At 40.0% G+C, this 21,999-nt stretch overlaps 1 protein-coding gene across 1 annotated transcript in view; it reads right to left on the minus strand.

The window, feature by feature from the left end:
• ANK3 (ankyrin 3) overlaps window positions 1-21,999 on the minus strand; it is a 305,329-nt gene that overhangs the window by 147,731 nt on the left and 135,599 nt on the right. The window contains exons 9-12 of the mRNA XM_045025319.1: window positions 14,164-14,262; window positions 8,127-8,324; window positions 5,857-5,955; window positions 692-790 (exon numbers count right to left, since the gene is read on the minus strand). Of these exons, the coding sequence (XP_044881254.1) occupies window positions 692-790; window positions 5,857-5,955; window positions 8,127-8,324; window positions 14,164-14,262 (495 nt within the window). The remainder of the gene's footprint in view (window positions 1-691; window positions 791-5,856; window positions 5,956-8,126; window positions 8,325-14,163; window positions 14,263-21,999) is intronic.

Raw genomic sequence — 21,999 nt, forward strand, 5'->3', positions numbered from 1 at the left:
TATGGCTGTATGGACACATGCAATATGTCCTGACAATCTGCTGCAATCTGTTGACAACAACAGAACTTGCCTTAAATGGTAAGGCCTCTGGTGTTCTGGGGAAGCAGCACTCAAGCAGTCAAGTGCACTTCTCAAAAATTAGATGTGCTAAATTAAGCTATAGTGAGTGAGTTCTCATTCTTTAGGTTAGCAAATAAGTAGATTAATATATAAGGCCATGTCTACACTAAAGGCACTACAGCTGCAATGCCACAGCTATGCTGCTGTAGTGCCAGAATGTAGATGCTTCCTACCTTGACAGAAGGCATTTGTCAGTCAATGTAGGTAATCCATCTCCCCAAGTCGTGGTGGAAGCTAGGGTGATGGAAGAATTCTTCTGTTGCCCTACCTGCATCTACACCAGGGTTAGGTCAGCTTACCCACTGTTCTTAGCAGTGATAACTAGGTCAATCTAAATTTTAAGTGTAGGTCAGGCCTAAAGCAAAACTTTCTCAGGGTCCTGTAAACCCTCTTGGGTGATCCTCGGCTCTCACAACTCCCACTGACTTCTTGAGGAGCTATGAGTGCTGATCACCTCTCAAGAAGTGGTCAACACCTTACAGTACTGGACCCTTAAATAAATACAAATATCAGAGATTCTAGTTCATTAAAAATGTGTTTCCATGCTACTGAGAGGAAAGCCATTGCTCACCACATTGGTAGTGTTGGGTGATGCTCCGTGATGCATCAGCTGTGACACAATATTTACATGTCCCATAAAGGCAGCAACATGGATTGGCGTTAGGCCCGACTAAAAACAAACAAACAAGCAAAATTAACTCGCTAGTTTTACATTATCTTCTTTGAACAAAGCATGGGGACACTGAATAGTTTAAAAATCAATATACCCAAGTGCTTGCTGTTTTAAAATGACTGAACAAGGCCTTGATGTTGGAAAGACTTACACATATATTTAGCTTTAAGCACATGCGGAATTGGGGCTTTATATGTGCTTAGGATTAAGGGGTATAAATAATAAACACTGTAGTTAGTTCAGCAATACGTGATTTCACTAAAATCTACACATTAATGAGGAAGGTGAAATTTTGCTTCCACTTAAAATTTTGCTTTTATATTAAATTTAACATTTTTTAAGGAAAAAGAAATTTTCATTACAAACCAATACTGGACTGGAAAAAAAATGGATACAATTGTTTCTGGTATGAAGATGCAACTTGCTGAAACACAGGGTTAATGCAGGTGGATTTACGGTCGTTCCCCCCCACCACCTCCAATTTTTTTCCTGAGCAAATGAAAATGCCCGTTGATCATATTGGTCAATGTTACCCATCTACCTCCATGAGAGGAGGCGAGTTCAAAACCACTGCAGAGTGCAGAAGAGTGCTAGCTCTGCAGATCGTTTCCTTTCTCCTTGAAACTATGCAGACTTCCAGCACTAGAACTCTGTGGGGCTGCCCTTCCACAGGATTTGGGGGGATAGACAGGGGATCAGCCACTCACCTGGGCACACTCCCTTGCTGACCCCAAGGATTTAACATCAGAAATCCAATAAATACTTAATAGTTCTCCAAGCAGCATTAGAACCCCAGAGTCCCCTTCACAGCTGTGGTGGAAACCAGCAAGTGTCTGTATGCTCTCTAATGGAGCTGTGCTGCAAGGGGAAGGCTATCCTTTATAATAAAGAGGTACCAGATCTTTATGGATCTCAGAAGATCTCTTGATTTTGGTGACTAACCCCTCACCCCATTTCATCAGAACTGTGAATAGGAAACTGCAAGTTTGTCTCCTAATCTGGAAAAGCCAGCATGAGAGAGGATGTGGCCCAAAGCATCTAGTTCGTTACTAGCTCTAACTCAGGGCCTGTGGGCTGCATGTGGCCCAATTAGCTCAGCTGCAGGCTCCGGGCTGCCCTACCGCAGGCTACTGCCAGCCCCATGCAGCGGGGCTTGGGGTCCGGGCAGCCGGCTGCCACCCGGCCATGCACAGTGGGGGTCATGGACCCGGCGGAGTCCAGGTCCTAGATGCCCCCGCAGCGGGTCTCGGGGTCTGGGCAGCAGACTTCCCTGCTGTCCAGCAGGCTCCAGGCTGCCCTGCTGCCTGGCTGGGCTGCCAGCTCCCCTGCCGCAGAGCTCCGGGGTCCAGGCTGCCAGCTCCCCTGCCATGCGTCGGGGCTCTGGGATGCCCCGTATAGCAGGACTTGGGGTCTGGGCAGCTGGCTGCCACCTGGCCCCCCTGCAGCAGGCTACGGGTCAGAGTCCTGGCTGCCCCCTCAGTGGGCCTCGGGGTTCAGGCAGCCTGCTGTGGAGGGGTCTCTTGGCAGAGGGCACTGAGCATAGGGATTTGTGTGCAGGTTGAGGGGGAGTTAGGTGGGAGGCAAAGTGGTTCTCAAACTGCAGCCCAGCTAACATTTTATGGACCCCATATGCAGCCCACAATGGTACATAGGTTGAGAACTACTACTCTAACTAGTTGTATTATTTACTATCCACCTTCTTTTATAACACTTTACAGGAAAGAATTTTTGAAGGGTTTTTTTTTTAAATCAGAAAAATAAATCTGTTATCAGATTTCATCACAAACATTAACCCATGTGCAAAAAAAGCAAGTTTTCAGTGGAGAGAGGGGCAAGATGGAGGATCTATAAAAAGGTATGCAATCTGCAAAATATAACCATATTAATAAACAGTTGTACAATAATGATGACATAAGACAAGTCACATTTGGGACCAACTTTTTCTATCCTCCTACTCTTGACAAAAGGACAGAACCTGTCGGTTTCAGATTTCTCTAGCGAAGAACACTGTGCAGCTGTCTGGCCAATGTACTGATAGCCAAATAAGAGATTAAACCACCTTTGTTCATGACTGCAAATGTAGTGGCTCCAAAATATCCTCTTCTGCAGCTTCACCATCACAGGTCACCATGATATACTAATGGCTCATGATAGAAGTGCAAGGGAAGACAGAGCAGTAATGGTGACCAAGTGCAGTATAATGTGTTTTTAAATTCCATATTGTGGTTGTGCAGGACATGAAGAAAGTATTCTTCCACCATAACACCTGCAATTCTCCTGTTGAAAGAACTGTTTCTGGGTTGTGGATAACCTTGTTAATCTGGGCTGTCTTCATCAGGTAATGGAGTTGAGCATTTTATGATGTATTTTCTAATCCTTTGTGGATAAGATCACCTAGACTCAGACAATTACTACAGCTGAGCTACATTTTTGGCCAAAAGATTCATAGTTGGGTCAACCCAAACATTGTTTGAATTCATGTCAATTTCAGAAAATTGTTTTGAAATAAAATAAATATTCTTTTGGAAGTTTCAGAATGAACTGTTTCAACATCATCGAAAATGAAACATTTCCATTTTTCAGGCCACATTCACAAGGGGATTTTAGGTGCCATTCACAAAAAACCCAAATGCCTCCTCTTCTTATATCCAATAGCCCAGATATTAGGATACTCACCTGGGAGTGAGATCCAGTTCCAATCCCCACTCTGAAGCAGGGACCTGAACCAGGTGTCCTACCACCAGGCTCCAGGATATTTTGGGGCAAGTTTCTCTCAGTCTTCCCTTCCAAAGCAGTTCCATTTTGAATAAATAATTAAATAGTCATTGGAGCAGGACGAGTATCCAGGTGTCTCTCCTCCAAGGTGAGTGCCCTAACACCAGCCCATAGAGTCACTTTTTCTTTCTCTTTATTCAATTATTTTATACAAAGTGGAACAGATTCACAGTCTGAGAGAGACCCATGCTAGAATGCACTACAGGCATTCTAGAGGCATTGTAGAGCACTCACCTAGGAAGAGAGAGGATTTGAACATAGGTCTTCCACATCTCAAATGAGTACCCTAATCACTGTGCTGTTGAGTATAAGAGGGGCACCACCACTTCCTCCTATTGGTTTTTGGTTTTTTTGGTTTGGTTGTTTTTTGGTACCTAGCCCTTCATTTCTTTTGATTTTATTAAAAAGGTGAAAAAAATCCCCAAAATAAAATGTTTTATTGGACCCAAAATGAAACTTTTACTCTTTTTTTTTTACTATGCCTAAAATGAATTAAAAAATTGGTTACAGTTTGCCCTGAACCAAATTTCCCTCCCTATTTTTCTGAACTGTCAGTGAAATGAAAAATCAGTTAATCACACAGCTCTACAAACTGCCTGTTTTCACAGTTAGAAAGCCAAAAGTGAGGAGAAGAAAGACAGTATCTCTTTTGCTTAAGTTTCAGTCTGTGCCTCTCATTCATGTACTGATGGGGCTTCAAGCTATGACCTGAAAGTCAGATTCATGTCCCCTTTAGCTAGTACAAACCAGTTGGGGCCATTGCTTAAAGCCTCCCTAAGGAAGACCAAGATGTCTGCTTCCTTTAAGGAAGCACTACTTAGATCCTTATTCAAGAAAGTATATCCTCATGCAGAAAAGTTCTCCTTTTATCACCCTGTCATTTAGGTAAAGTACTGGCTGATTTTCCATTGAATAATTTAAAAAATTGAAACAAATTCACACTTCAAAGCTCTGAGAGGTAAACTGTTCCCAGGTGTAGCCTGTTTAATTTCCTTAATGGAGCAGCTAATTCTTTTTCTAACTTGACTCCTTGTATAGATATCTCACCTTTATACAAGTGACTGTTATTCTTAACTTGACAGGGTTCTGCACACAAATAGGACCAAATTTCCAATGTGGTTTCATTCGGCCTCTAAATTTTTGCCAGCAATTGTGTGTGCACAATCATATGAAGCCCTAAGTAATACCAGACTGATGTCTATTTGATTTGTAATCACAAATTACTGTGGATGAATGTCATTTCTATGCAGAGCTATCACAAGGCCTATGAACCACATAACTAGGGCCCTACCAAATTCATGGCCATGAAAAACGCGTCACGGACCGTGAAATCTGGTGCCCCCCTGTGAAGTCTGGTCTTGTGTGTGTTTTTACCCTGTACTATACAGATTTCATGGGGAGAGATCAATGTTTCTTATACTGGGGATCCTGGCCCAAAGGGGAGTTGCCGGGGGGGGGGGGGTCACAAGGTTATTTTAGTGGGGGTCACGGTATTGTCACCCTTAATTCTGCGCTGCCTTCAGACTGGGTGGCCAGAGACTAGTGGCTGCTGACTGAGGGCTCAGCTCTGCAGGCAGCAGCACAGAAGTAAGGATGGCAATACCATACCATGCCATCCTTACTCCTGCACTGCTGCTGGCAGCGACTCTGCCTTCAGAGCTGGGCTCCCAACCAGCAGCCCCGGCTCTCCAGCTGCCCAGCTCTGAAAGCAGTGCCACCACCAGCAGCAGCACAGAAGTAAGAGTAGCAGTACCACAATCCCCCCTACAAGAACTTTACACCCCACCCCCCCACAGCTTCTTTGGGTCAGGACCCCTACAATTACAACTGACTGAAATTTCAGATTTAAATAGCTGAAATCATGAAATTTATTATTTTAAAAACCCTATGACCATGAAATTGATCAAAATGGACTGTGAATTTGGTAGGGCCCTACACATAACCCTTCAAAATAGGGTTTTTGTTGACCTTCTGCCGGGGGTGAATTTCACTCCATGTGCATAAAACTGCAGGCAGAAATATGGAGATCCTTTCTAAAAATCTGTCCCATTTCTTCTGATGACATATCATCTTTGTATTTTAAAATAAATTCATTATGTAGGTGTTCTGATCCGATAGTGTAACTGAGTATATTTCTATTTGCATTTGTTAATCTGTTCCTATCCAGTTGAAAATCATTTTTACTTTTAATAGTGTATATTTGTTAAGCAATGCACATGTATCATCTAATTGAACAGAGCTGCATTGGCACTAGAAACCAAGCCATACATGCAAACAATGCTTCTTACCTCAGTTACAGCTTGGATAGATGCACCATGTTTCAGGAGAAGTTCCATAACCTTAATTCTGTTCTTCTTGCAGGCAATGTGAAGAGGTGTGAAACCATTCTGTTAATGAGAAAGGAAATACTTTCATACACCACATATGCCATTACTAAAGTTTGTTTTACTGAATTATTTTTGTCATTATTTTTTCTTTCACTCTTTGTGTCAATTAACTTAATTTTAATAAGATCACTTTCTCACATGAAATATATTACCAATACAATATATTCTAAAGAAAAATATTTCTACAACCTGTATAGTGCACATTTAAAACAACATCCACCTTATTTTACCTTATTTTACAAGACTGGTAATGTGCTGCTTACAATAGTATCTTCAATATTGAGACATATATATCAAAAGAGCTTCCACAGAGAAGTTTTAAAAACAGCTTACTGAATTGGGCCTCAGATCTGATGAAAATTAACTATATTAGCTACAGCAGTATAGAATTCCATATGCTTTCATAGACATACAAGGTGGGTGAGGTCATATCTTTTACTGGACCAACTTCTGTTGGTGAGAGAGACAAGCTACATGGAGCTCTTGTCTCTCTCACTAACAGAAGTTGGTACAATAAAAGATATGACCCCACCCACCTTGTCTCTCTAATACCCTGGGACAAACATGGCTACAATAACACTAGATACAACACGTGCCTTCATAGCATTCAGTCAGTGCAAGTGTATGTTCCACTTAAGTATAAACAGAGCCTCCATTTATCTGGGCCTATTAATATAGGATAACGACCTGGAGAAACTAGTATTAAAGAACTGGAAAATGGGCCAAATGAAGCATAATTGGGACAAAACTGGCCACCAGGAATATCTGGATGTAAAGGGGCTTTTTGGGTGGCATAGAACTACCCAAACAGCTCTGTGTTGCCCCCTGTCTTTTGAGGTCCCCAGCATAGAAGGCACATCATGGAAGTATCAGCAGAAGAAGCAATTTGATCAGAGTGCATTGCATTCTGGTTATTTTTTATTAGTATAATGGTCCTTAGGAAGCTGCCATAAGACAAGACAACTTAGAACAGATCTGAGTGCTCTGAGGCCCAGAATACAGGAGGTACAATTTAAAATCATTTTAACTCGCTCCCCAATTCTTGTCTTAGCTGGAATAGAGAATCTGACCCTATGCGTGAATGAGTTGGGGGATAAGGAGATTTATGGCTATCTGATCCAGACAAGTGATTGGCTGTCATCCAGCAACCCTGCCCAAGATATGCTGACATATTTAATGAGACTTCAGTAATTTCAGAATGCAGCCAAAATAAATATTACAGGACTAGAAGCCAAGCAGCATTCTGCACTTACCAGAGGGACAGACATACCACAATAGCCTTCCCCCAAAGCAATAAAGATACGATGAGAGGTTTATATGGAAGAGAGTGGCTGAGAGAGCAAGGAACCTTGTAAATCAGGCCAATTGTAAAATAGGAATCAAACCAACCCTGATTGTGTAGAGGTTTGTAGTTCTGTACAGAACTCATGTAGTACTTATGAAATCAACAGCCTAACAGCATTGACCTGAGCCCAGTACAACACCAAAGTACAGTACAGTTACTGTAAGAATTCAAATTTGTTTAGGATGATTATTAAAGGTATATTTATACAGACCTATTTATTTACAAAGTGAGCCATGAGAACACCTTAAAACAATATATACACACATTTGGAAACAGTTTATTTGTATGAAAAGGCAGTTTGTTTTGTTTTTAATGTAGAGAAGTGAGTATAAAGATGCAACTCACTAAGAATATTGTGGATATTTGTTACATTACTTATTCTTGTTTTGCAAATTTCAGAACATTGTGTACTCAAATATCCTCTTTATTTTAAACGTCTCATATTCATTTCCTCTTTGCAAACGTTTAGAAAATTAGAATTTCTCCCAGGCTGACAACTGCAGCAGTTAAGATTGCAGTCACTCATTCTACTCAGAATTAGAGAATCACAGTAAATATCAAAATGCAAAGGGGCTCTAGTTACACTAGAAATTACATAAATCACTATTAACTATCCATAAGCAACAGTTACACAGACTGCACAAGAAAAAATGTTAATATCAAATTAGAGCTACAGTAACTTTTCTTGAACTCTACAAATACAGCATTAGCCTCACTGAATGTCAGACCCTGTAAAATTTCAGCCAACAGAAAATAACTTCAAATATTAGACACTGCAACTTTAGAAAACTGTTTAGCTGTGACTATTAACCCACTGTGTACTCACCAGTGCTTTGGCATTAGGATTAGCTTTCTCATCCAAGAGAACCTTGGCAACTTTGAAGTGGCCACAGTGGGCGGCAACATGCAGTGCAGTCAGATAGTCATTAGTGACGTCATCAACAGGCACGCTGTGCTGAATCAGAAGCTGAACACAGTTTAAATGATCTCCTTGTGTTGCCATGTGCAATGGAGACAAACCATTCTGTAAATAAAAAGAAACAAATTGAAATGGACAGACATATAGAATTGTATGCTTGTCACTGAAAAGTTTCTTTGAAACAGAGCCTTTGTTATGAGAAATCCCACACCGCATTATATAGAAACTAAGTGCACTGGGTCAGCTTCTGAGGTCTTTACTCAGGTAAAATTCCCATGGAACTTTGAGTTTGCCTGAGTAAAGAGTAAGGTCAGGTGTACACTAGAAAACGTTTGCTGACATAGCTATGTCAGCAAACATCTATCAGCAACCCCTCCTAGTGTAGATGCAGCTTATACAGGTTCCCTCAGTGAAATAAGTTATATTGGCCAAAACACTTTTATGGCAGTATATAAATGTACCTACACTTGGCTTTTAACAATATAGAAATGTCGTAAACCACCATCCCTAACGGTCATTAGTAAAACAGCAAAAGTTTCTAGTGTAGACCTGCCCTAAGTAAAAACTCAGAATTTGGCCCAATGAAAAGCATTGAAAAGCCATGCTTTCTATGGAGAAATCTGTTGGACATTCATCTTTATGAACAATAGTTGTGATGAAAATATGTTTTATATTGCTCACAAAACTCAAGCAACAATGTACTTTTACATATACATACACAAAATAGATTGTATGCACAAACCACACAAAGAAATAATTCAGATAGAATTCTGAATTACCGAGTCCATTTCATGGTGTTAGGATTAAAACAAGAAAAAATAGACAGGAAAAAATAGATGTTGTTTGGATGAATGCATATCGGTGCCTTAAGCAGATAATGTACTAAAATTACCTTCTTCACTTTGATTTATTTAGTGATTTAAATTTATGAATAAAAGAAGTGAAAAATCTTTAGTAAAGTTTTAATCAGTATTCAACTATATTTTTACAAAAACTGATTCCAGTTCAGTTGCTACTACAATAAAAAGCAATGTTGGTGATAATCTAATACAAATGGTTGAAATATGGTTTTTAGATCTAAAATACACCATGCTTACTACCATAAAGAAATCAAAACTCTTTTTTACAGATGTGGTGCCCTCATGTGACCATGGTTAGCATAAGCAAAGCACCAATGTAAACTACTCAATGGCTGTTCACAGACTTTCTGAAGCTGAGGACTGCTTTTTTCCCCTTTTTAAAAAACAGGACCGTATAATAATAGGAATGACAAAAGTTATAAATAAAGGAGGAAATGCAAAGTAAACATGTTTTTAAAAGCAACGTAGAAGAAGGTGAAAGCAAACAGGCTAGATGAGTGACATCATTTTAAACTATATTTAATGTATAAAAGCAGGGGTTCTCAGACTGGACCAAATCTTAGAAGTAAGGCTATTTTGTGGGCACCTCTCCAAGTATCATGCCACACGTCAGCAGGAATTGTTTACATTGAAAATTGGTATTTGGAAAATATTTAATGTAGAGTTAGTGCAACGTGATTAAGCTTTCTGGGCCACAGCTGAGCATGGTGTAAAGAATTCTCCTAAGCTATTTGTTTACAGGAAGAGTCACTAAGAGGGTTCAACACAGTTCTGTTAAATAGTGAAATGAGGAGCTTCTTCAAGTGAGAAAAGTGTAGTTTATGATCTTAATAAGAAGAGTGAATAAATTGCCCTTGTATAACTGAATAGGATGGGATGACCTGGAATACCCAGAAGGAATTCCAAGTCTCAGAGGCAGCTATAGAGGAGGGAGTGTTGTGGCCATGACAACACAGAATGATGTGGGAAGGGGTCAGCAGAAGATGAAAGAATACAATGAACAGATATGAGGAGCAGAGCCTGAGGGGGAGTAGGGTGGATTATAAAATAGGAGCAGAGATGGCCAAGAAACACATCTAAGTGGAAGAGTTGGCAGGAATCTGGAGAAAAGCTTTGAGAATCAGAGAAATGCAGCAGATAGCCAGAAGGAACAGCACAGACCAGGGGTTGGGACTGGAAAATAAAGAATCTCAGCAGTAGACAACTAGAGGGATGATGATCTTGTAGTTAAAGCACACAACTCGGAACATGTTTTATTCCTGATTCTATTTGCTGTATAAATACACTATGTGATTTATTTATTTTTTGTAGTTGACTAAAGTAACTTTATTGCCTGGACACAATTGAGCAGTGGGGTGCGGGGGGGGGGGGGGGGGGGGGGGGGAGGGCCCCAAGCCCTCCCCCCCATTACAATAATTGTTAAACAGTGACAGTGTAGGGCCGGGGGGGGGGGGGGAGGAGGGGACACACCCCAGTCAGAGCTGAACAGGCGCTATATGATCCCAGGCAAGCCATTTAACATTTCTGTGCCCATATCTCTCCACTTGTAAATGCTTCTCTACCACAGCCACAGTGTAAGGCATAATTCACTGATGTTTGTAAAGACCACTTTGGGGTCCTATTGCCAAGGAGAACATACAGGGCCAAGGAGTTCAGTAGAAATCCATGAGGGGAAACAGAAACCAAAAGGTTCATGGTCATACTATGTTTGAGAAGAAAAGTAGCAAAAGACCAGAGAGATCATAATATTATAGCAAACCGCTGAGTGGCAAAGACAAATGGCTTTTAGAATCAGTAGAAATAATGACATGTAGCTCAAAGCTCATCCTTCATCTGTAGCTGTCAAATTGCTTTACAAAGGGTAGGGGGAGTTTCATTAACTTCATTAAAAAAAAACAACAACATGGAAACAGGCATACAGAGACAAAGTCACCTGCCCACTGTCTCACATACCGTAAGTCATCAGCAAAGTCAGGACTTGATTTGAGGTCTATTGACTTCTAGTCCCATGTCCTGTCCATTAGGCCATTGTGCCTCCCATATGAATAAAACTAAGGATGTAATAATGTGAAAAGGGCCTACAGTGTACTCAACAATCTTTACTAGGAAATAATAAGAATAGGAACTGAAAGAGTTCTATGAGCCATCTGAAAGCTGTAAAAGTTAAAATTCTTTCCAAAAGATTTGTCCTGTTTCGAGGAAGTTCTTACTTGATTAGAAGAGAACTCAGCCAAGTATTTTTTCCAGAGGATAATACTGTAGTTCAGTGCCAACTGAATGTCATTCAGTGGTATTCTGCCTCTCAGCTTCCCTCACAAGTTGTGTCAAAATTGACATATCAGAGAGAAAGCCCAAGCAGCAGAACTTCTGTTTTTTTCTTCACTTTTTCTTATGTGCCTCTATATAATAAGATTTCAGGATTGTCACTGCATGCCTGTAGAGTTGGTGTGAAGTGATGGAAACAGCTACAAGCATGGCTGAGAGCTCTTTTTGTTAAGAATATCACCAGATTGAATCATCATATGGTTTCGCAGTCTGTTACTTTCTAATTTTTAAGTTCTCAGCCATTTTGACTTTGCAAATTATATCTGTGGTATACAGCTACAGTAAGGCATGTATCTATGCCATGCCAAGAGTCCTAGACTATTGTGATATCAGAGGTAACTCAACAAATCACCACCCTTATTGTACAGCTAATTTCCATGTCACAATTGAATTATTTGTATAAAGGAGACTAGCTGGACCAACTAGCACATCCATGCGCCCAACGACCACCCACACAAATCAACACAAATCTCCCAGCACAACCCCCCCAACACAAATCAACAAAACCACCTACATAACACAACCAGCATACACAATAACCCCAAATACACACAGCCCCTCATGCCAGCATAACCCCGTCATTCACCACCCATGCAAATTAACACAAAACTCTCAATACAACTCCCCCTACAAACAAATCAACACAGCCATTCATACAACAACATTACCACCACACACAAACCCCCAAACATCATTCTGAAGTCAAGAATGTCTGTTGAGTCAGTGTGAAGTGATTGAAACAACTACAAGCATGGTTGAGAGCTCTTTTTATTTAGAATATCATCAGATTCAATCATCACTGTGATTCATGGCCTATTACTGTTAATTTTAAAGTTCTCAGCTGTTTTTGGCTTGTTTACACACATGACTTTATGAATTACACACGTGTGACAGCATGGGCTTTCAGCTACTTGTTTTTTAATACTTAGCTTAGTTAGTCTAGGGCTTGTCTAGTATTGTAGTGTTAGGTGCCACATTGCTGAATACAGTTATTTAATCACTTTGTAGGCCAGTGTCTGCAGCATGCAGCTATATTACTTTAAATCCAGCAACACAGCCTCAATTTTTCTGATATGTTCTATTTGATACAAGATAATGAGGTTTAGGGAAGGTTTGTAGTTCTCATCTTTTAAAATCATTACTTCAGGTTTGAAGGACACCCTAGAAAAAGGAAAAGATTTAAGAACTACTATTCAAAAAGCTAGTTAAATTTCAGGATAATGACAAGAACTGGCAATTTATACCACAAAGAAGTGATAAAATTCCTCAGAAGAGTCACCGTATTATTATGATGGGAAAACAAAGCAATGGGGATATAAAAGTTGTTTGCATTAAACAAATCACAGAGCCACTAGTGATTGGGAAGAGCCCCTGAAAGGTGGGTCAAACTAATCCTGAGGAGAAGAGGAGCTTGGTAGAGGAGAAAAGTGTGTGTAAGGAAAGCTGCATGGCCTTCCCCCAGTATAAAAGTGTTCCAGGTAAAGCTGAAGAGGGCTCCTTGAAAGCTGGCTGTGTTCCTACCTACTCATGCAGCAGTCCCTACTATAACTAGCAATGGGAGGGACTCCTATATACAGGCCTGGAAGCCCAGGGCTTTGGGAGTCAATGACAATTCAACATCTAGAGGATGTGCAGGACCTCTCCTCTGCTCCGGTTAGCCATGATAGCACATGTGCAATTGCCTCGGGGAGCAGACAGAAGGTGGCACCATACTCTAGCCCAGGCCACATACCAGATATATCCCACTGGAAACAAAACAGGTGAACAAGAAAAAGTTAAATGATTAAAAATAAAAATCAAGGAAATCCCAAAACTTCTACAGGCAAGTAAAAGAGGATGGAGAGAGAATAGGACAGGTTAGGAGAAGACAGAAGCAGTAAATGCGCTGGCATGGCATGTAGGGAGAAAGGTTTGTGTATAAGGGATCCTGTGAGAGGGGCTCTAACAAGCTGCATTAGTACATCAGCATTTTTCATGACAAGTTTCTCCACCCAAGTATATCTACTCCAAAAGGAGGAGATAAAGGTCTCTCTCCTCCCCGCCCCCAAAAGGAGGAGGAGACGTACAGTGGTGTCATTAAAAAAATCAGTTACTATGCTTTGACTTAAAATCAGAGATAACTCTGGTGCTTGATTTGCCACTGTATAGAAAGGTTGGCAAATTCTAACTTTTTAATGGGATCCCCTGCATTTGAAGTAGGCTGCCCACTCCAATGAAGATGATTTGAAATTTCCACGAACAACCTTATGGAAGGATAGCAATGTATTTGCTATGCTCTGACAGAGTGTAGAGATAGGGAACGGAAGAACTTGGTAATGAACCAAGAGCTCTGCAAATTACAGCAGCCTCTGCAAAGAGACATTACTACATTTTTTTTATCCCGGTGGTACCTCTGGAACAAGTTAAAGGCATAGTCTGTATGTGTGCAGTATAGAATAGTGCCATGGAAGCAAATGTTTTCTAGACATCTGAATTCTGAGGACCAGTATATGTCATATTGCTCTTTTTGCTCAGAAGGAATCTTTTTCCCGTATGCAAAAATATCTCAATTAAATGTCCATGAACAACACACTGTTTGATACATGCACATAAGCACACTACAAAGTACACTCAGTTTGGAGGGTCTCCAACACAGTTACTTTAAATAGTAGTCATGAAGCTGGACCATTATCACAAGAAACGTAATCTAAGATATACATAATTACATCCAGAGAATCTTCAAAGAGTATTCTAGCCAACGGGTGCACAGTCCCATTTACCTTGGTTTTGGATAGAATGGGGGCTCCACGATCAAGCAGCATTTTCACAACCTGTTCATGCCCACTTCTTGCTCCACAGTGGAGCGGTGTCAGCCCATCCTATTGAACACAAGAATCAAACCATTAATTGCAGATATTGTTCATATTTTAAGTATGCATTATTGCATTGAGTTTGAGTGTTGTTAACAATATGAGAGTAATGCATAATTAATACAACAGATCAAATAACATTCCTTGAATAATTTAGTTCACAAATGACATGATATTTTCAAACAGAATATTCTTTATGTTTTCATTATGTATCCAGCTCCTGCATGTATACATCTAGGATGACAGCAGAACTGTATGGTCAATTTGTAATTCAGACCCCAGCTATACTACATAAATCTGTCTTCACTAAACTTATTTTTAAAAATAGGCTCAGCACATGATGGGTTTAAACTAAAGACCCTTTGAGTGTGATTTTCTAAAACTGCATATACAATTTCACACCTAATTTGAGCACGCATTTACCATGACGGCATACACAAACAGCCTTCAACTTCCTAAGACGTGTGTCCAAAAGTGGTAGTTTCATGTACAAATTAGGCATTCCATGCACATGAATTTTTGACATGCACACAGTTTAGAAAATCAGGTCCATGATTTAGTCAGTGTGGACTAGGCAAATGTGTGTGATTCCCATTTTGAAAAACACATTATTTAGACTTGAAAATGGTATTATAGAATGGGATCAATTTGCTTTTGACTGGTCCACACTCACTGAGCAAAATATCTTAAACCCATGTTGTAAAATTGGGTTTAAACTATCATCTATCTTTTATAGCGTAGATAGGAGCCTTGAGGTTATATGACTGGTTGAGCAAGTCAGTCTAAACTTGTTCCCTTTTTTGGGACAGTTTTTTTAATTCTATCACACACTCATTTGCCCAGCGCTAGTTGTTTTCATTTAAAAATACCTTCCTTAAATAAGATGATGACATCTTCTGAGATTTACAGGGTTTTTACAAATTGATTTGATTATTCCTTGACCTGTACCCTGCTTACAATGTTTAAATAATCTGTCTTGTGCACTGAATACTAGGAAGGAACATACTGTATTTGCCTTAAGCAATTCTGAGTAGAGTCATCATTGACTTTTTCAGCGCCACATGACATTATGCCTGTTACAAATAATAATGTCATGGCTTCTAGGAAAATAGAAAAGAAAAATAAAGCATTTTCAGTCATATCAAACCTTCTTATTTGATATAACCAAAACAAATCAACAGGAGATGGAGCAGCATAGCATATATACTGTATATGCACTAAATACTTCAGTGGAGCTTTTCCCATAACAAAGATATAATTAAATAATAAAAAAGTAAGAAAATAAGTATTATCATTTTATATACAATAAATGAAGGAAGGAGTCTTTTTTCACCGACTAATAAATACCATCCCAAAATGCATATAGATTGTATTGACTAAAAATATGTTACAACGGTTTCATAAAACCGATTATTACCTCAAAGAATTTAACACACGAATGTAAAGGTGCTGTGCTATACACACTGTAATAAACATCTTAGAACCATTAAGATAAGCAGTTATTGCTTGAAACTTTTTCTCACATGTAATCATTTAATTTCTTCCTGGACATTTCTTAATTTATTTCTCTAAGCTAAATCATCAATTTATGATCTGCTCAGAGTAAGTGGCAGCCCAGGAGTTAGCTGTAATTCAGAGAGCCTTACAATCCCTAACTGTCTTGGCCCTTCATATTTGGTGACAAATTTGAATACTTTAATTTTTCCACAATCCTACTCCAACCTCTGCTTGCCTTATTTGTGCAAGTGCTTCCATTTAAGTTGATGGATGGAACTAATTTTGTTCCTGATGAAGTCAATGAGAATTTGTCACTGACAGCCTGGAGGAGGATCCAAAGGACTATTTGCATGTACAAAGGCAACAGAATTTGGCCCAAGATATCCTTAGCTTACCATGATTTCTGTAATTTATACCATACGCTATCTGCCTTCTTGTGTTATTTAATTCTCTAAAGCAGTTGGGGACACAGTTTGTATGGAAGATGCTATACAAAATAAAGTTGTATTACACTGTAATGTATGCCCATGGCTATAGGAAAGAGATATTAAATAGCCATAAACTGTAACTTTATCATCTGCTAGCAAATGTTTATAATGTAGCTTTACCAAAATGTTGCTCACAAGTATCACACCCCTACCATACCAGCAGTTTCACTGGGATAGAACATCATGTATAAAGTAATCAGGCAAGTAACCAATGGTACAAAAGGAGCATCCACCCTAAAACATACAGCGAAAGGGAAATGAAATTCACCAACACCAGCTAGCTAAATAGCTGTAAACAAGAACCAAGGAATATGGAATTTAGTTGTCACTTTATCTAGCTGTCTTAGGTATGTATATAGTGCCAATCACCATATTCTCTAGGCATTTCAAGCCAGGCTATTTAAAAGGACACTGAAGCAATTTAAGCACAAAATGTACCAATGAGATATTTTTTATTTCATGGGGTTGGGAACATCTTCCAGATCCTTTCTCCACTAGAGCACTGTTGCATTCTAGGACACATCACCAACTAGAAAACACATTCAAATATAACCACAATGGTATAAGGGAGGGGATCCGGAGTATGTGTGGTATACATAGTCAATCAGGCAGAAATATGGAAGGGAAATGGAAGCCGAGTAGCAATGGTGTTGATATTTTAAGGAAGTTAAGTTGCTGTAAGTTAGTTCCTATTTTGGAAATATGTACATTGCATACATTTATTCCTGGAGCCAAGACCTGATTCCTCCTTACACACTAACTTTACTACATGATAATGATCATCCCTAAAAGATAGAAATACACTGTCCAGTGAGTTTTAGAGAATTCTATCATTTTAAAAAAGTATATGAAATACATTTTATTGATAATAAGGAGTTCTCTACTGTATGTGACTATATACTCACAATGGGAAAACACATCTGAAGGGCTAATATTAACAAAACCTATGCACGATTACTTTGCAATTCTGGAAATTAAATGGCAGAGAACAAAGGCACTGCCTCACAATATGAAATGTAGAAAGTGCATTTAACAGCAGTCACACATTGTTCAATGGTCTCTACAGCAATGACAGAATTGCAGCATTTGAGAAATACTTTCAAGTAGTAAACAGTAGCTGTCCTATCAGTCTCAATTTTCATAACTACTGGATTTCCCTGTCACCTCTAAATTGTGGTGTACCAGAAAGGGCTAACATCCCATATGATGAGGAGGCCAGCAGTTAAGAGTATAGAGAGCTTTTCCTCCCTCCGAAGGATGAGGCCAGGTAGGATCCATCTACAGGACACAGCGCGCACTAGGAGGCCCACCTGATAATGCATTATGCCTCCAGAAGAACAAGTTCTGAGAACTAGAGACATGTCAAGACCCCAGGCTGGTTCAGCAGAAAATACTGGCCACAGATAACAGGGTGCATACAATATTCATTCCACTGATTTTAATGAAAATTGAATTGGGCCCCAGAAAAGCAGCCAAGTAAGCTGTGGAATCCTGTCCCTTGCCAACAGGATTCCTGTGGAAGAGAAGGCAGCAGGCAGCCTGGCTGAATCAGCCAGGGCTTGATTTGGTCCACATTGCATGCATTAGCACAAAATTATAATAGTATGGAATTTAGGTACATGTTTGAGGCAGTGGATCTATAACACCGCTTGCTGCAGTAATGCAAATATAGTGAAGAGTTTGTCAGAATTCCCAGTGCACACTGAAACTCCATTTGTCAGAGAGGGAATTTGGCTACAAAAATGTTTTGCACTGAAAAGGCATCAAGGACTGGGAGTGAAAGTCTTTTTTTAAGTGCTACGTTATAGAATAAGTGAATAAAACCACAAAATGTGCAGGCTGTTGCTTCTAATATGTATGGAGCTTAGATTAAGGGTTTATGATAAAGTGAGGTAAAAAGTGGCTGTTGTACACTCAGCAAGGCTGTATTGCATATGTCACAAGGATTCTAGTTTTCTTATTTATTGTGCATGCTCAATATCATATGTGAAGCATAAATATATCACATGTATTAGGATGCAAACTCCCATTGATATGATAGTCTGCAATGGCTCAGAAAAAAAACATTACAAATGATAATGACAATAATCTGCAGATTAAGGACTCTCTAAGTATGCACTGACATGATAAATCATATCATCTGTATTATCTACCCCGCTAGAGAACCTGGAGAGGAACTCCTACAATGCCAGTAGGAGAGCAGGAAGAATTGCACTGTGATACAGGATTTCAACAACAGGAGCACACACCATCTCAGTGGCTGCTTCTCTTTCTTTAGCCTCTTAAAATTATTTTTATCTATCTATCTATAATAAAAAATAAACTGTCTGCAGAAAATAAACATTAAGTAGGATTTATAACCACAGCACTGGAGCTTCACAGGTCATTTTTCACCTCTATCACTGGCTCAGACTCTGATCTCAATTACACTACTGTTAATCCCACTCCCCTCTAGCCTCCCCCAGACATGCTTCCAGCATCCAGTCTGACCTCCACAGCACCCACTCAATGATCTGATTCCCCTTTTCACAGGCCAGTAAGACCCACCCAAGTGTGGGTACGCCTCCTAAGGGTCTTACTTTCTCCTCCTCCATCATCTCCTCCTGGCTAACGTGGGTGTGGGATCACTAGGTGTCGCAGGAGAAGACAGGGCCTGGGGGATCAGCCAGCTCTTCCTCTTCCCTGCTGGGTGATATATACAGAGGAGGGAGTGGGAAAAGAGGGCTAGGGATTTGGGTGCCCCCTATTGCTGTTGCATGGAATAACTAGCCTTCAGCTAATAATAACAACTGCTCAGACAACTCAATAGTAGTCCCCCTTACCCACCCCGAGGACAGAAACAGCCTTTCTGCTTGTCCTCCTCAGACTATGAGGCATTTAGGGGTGTTTGACTCTCATCTAATATGGAGGAAGACTGAAGAACAGAGCTAGTGTGGCCAGAACACTCTCTGCTTCCCTGGTGCCTCTCTCCCCATCCCAAACTGGGCTGCCCCTGCAACGGCAGTTTCTCCAGCATCTAACAACATAAAGCAGACTTAGCTAGCCTAACTGACCAGCTGAGGAGCCCCCTTGCATAGCAGAATCTTCTGGTGGCACAGAGCTGCTTATTCCAATTCCCCTTGACATAGCCAGAACCCTCCTGTACTCCAACACTCCTTGGCTACAAAACCAACTTTGGGGGCTGCAGCTGGGTATATCTTAGAGCAGACCGGAAAGCTGCACTGGGGACCAGCCCCAGCCTCCGATTAACCTCATGAGCAGGGGCATCATGGTGTCTTATAGACACTTTTGCCCCCTACTCGGGTCCTACACCAAACACAGCGTGACACAGCGTGACCAGATGCAAGGACTGGACCTACTTGTTTGTTTTTCGAATCCAGCCATCAGTTAGCACTCAGCATTATACAGCTGAAACATTATGTATTGTACACTGTATGTATTGTACAATTATTCTGAGCATGTTTCAAACACTGAGACAAATCTTAGGGGAATTCCACTGGAATTGGGGTAGAAGGAATCCTCCCCACAAAGGCTCGCTATGTGGTAACCACTGCAGCCTCAGAGCCGTATTAACCCTCTTGGCTACCTAACTGCCCTCTAAGTATGTGGATTCCTGTAGCAGTGTATTCACTGCCCCCTAGGCCCGTTCCAACCCTCCTGTATTCTTTATCCCATTGCAAACATCTGTGCTCTACTGCAAACCACACCTTCAGTGTTGCAAAGGAAGGGAGGGTGATAAGATTTGCTCCTCTCATATATTCAAATACATATGGTATAACAAACATGTTATTTGTGTTGTTACTGCACACTCTATGTTATTTCTTATGCAGGTTCTATGCAGCAGCTTACATATCATCAGACAGATCTTAAAATGGCATGTACAGTATGTTTTCATGTAGATATGAGTGCTGGCCTTTGATTTAACTGCTAATCAGTTGAATAAAGATTACAAGTACTTATTTGCTAATCCAGGGTAAAATGTGCTTGCTGTGTGCTACATACACAAATTCAGTTTGACATACACAGTATCAGACAGCCAAAGAAAGTCAAGCTAATTTAATCAACCTCACTAAGTATGCTTTATTTGTTAACATCTATTCTGGAAGACAGATGGGAGAAAAATCATTAGGGCAATGTTCAATAAATGAGTTACATGAGGTATTCACTAATCTTCATTCAGAATGTTATTTACAAACTACGTTGTAAAAGTTGCCCTTGATAGGCATTCGCATAGCAGTGCCTAGGTAGGGCTTAGCATGACAATCATTCTTATTTACTGACAAAGATGCTTGAGAATTCAGCACAGAAATCAGAAACCTGCTGCTGCATGTTACGCAAAAGAGGTGTGGGGAGTAAGAGTAACCATTTAACACAAACAAAAGGATTATAACAGGAGCAACCAAATTAGGGAAATAGGAAAATTATGGTAATGATGAGAAAACCTCAAAACATTTTGGATAATGATCCAAAAGTCGGCATGCTTAAATATTATGTGACCCTCTTGAGTTTTCAATAGTGGAGCAGCTTTTATGGAGTTCCATTAATTCCTACTTCTGATCAGGATGACCAAATCCTGGTTCCACTGAAGTCAATTAAAATTACTTCAGTGGGATCTGGATTTAGCCCTTTCTTACAGTATTTTAGCACAGCGGCTTCTAGTACCATATAACAGCAGCAAATAAAAGGCTTATGGAAATGAATAATGAATGGACAATGTTATCTGAACTTATTCAAACCTCAAGAAAGATTCAATTCAAATTCTTCTTACGTTGTGGCTGAAGATTCTTATTTTATCTAAACCTGTTCACACATCTCTAGAAAACAAGTGTGTTTTGTGAAACACGAAAGCAGATACTATGGAATATACACTTTCTGGGCCATATGCAGTGGATTATATGCACAGCTCCCAAAATGGCATCCAAATTGCTAAATCTGACCGACATAACACTAAGGAGCAAAGCCTGGTCCCACTGATGTCAGTGGGACCAGGATATGGCCAATAATATACACTGTAACTTCTGCTGCATACAAAGCTGACTTACAAAACTGTTGAAGGGGAAACAAGGACCTGGAATTTGTGCCCGATTTCCAAATATTTATGTATATGTTTAACAAACAAAAACCTTGTTATTTGCCTTTTAAATGGTATTTTGTAGAAACGCTTCTTATGAAATACAATAAGATGCAGTGGCTACTACGGCAAAGGCCAGATTTAACTGAGTCAGAGTAAATAAGTGCACTGAATTCTGCTCATCTATCAGTGTTCCTGGAGAACTGTAACTTGTGTTTATGAAATTTCTGGTATTTTTCTTTGTAGGGTTTCTAATGGTCTGATACTCTCTCTAGTAGCCTCACTCCTCTTCAGCCACAAACCTCCTCAATTACTTAAACATTTCTGCCAGAGAGAAGGAAATATATATTTTTTTAAATGAATAATATGCAATTGTGACTGTATTCTACATTCTCTCTCCTTCACGAAATATTTGCATAAATGGGTCATGCCAGGAATTCAACTAATATATTAAACTATAGATCACCTGATACAGTCTTGACCATCCTTTTCCATTCAAACACACAACCTCCAATATTGGGCATATTGTTATACAAAAGAAGACGATGACTGAAGTCTTTGTTGCCCAACATACTTATATGGCTGTACTGAATATAGGACATTACCAAAGGGTAGCTCCTGGGAAAAAGTAAAGTGACTGTAAAGAGGACAGAGATACATTGAGTTGCAATGTAGTAGGGGGTAGTAGGG

The sequence above is a fragment of the Mauremys mutica genome, chromosome 7 (genome assembly GCF_020497125.1).
Source record: "Mauremys mutica isolate MM-2020 ecotype Southern chromosome 7, ASM2049712v1, whole genome shotgun sequence".
Classification (NCBI taxonomy): domain Eukaryota; kingdom Metazoa; phylum Chordata; order Testudines; family Geoemydidae; genus Mauremys; species Mauremys mutica.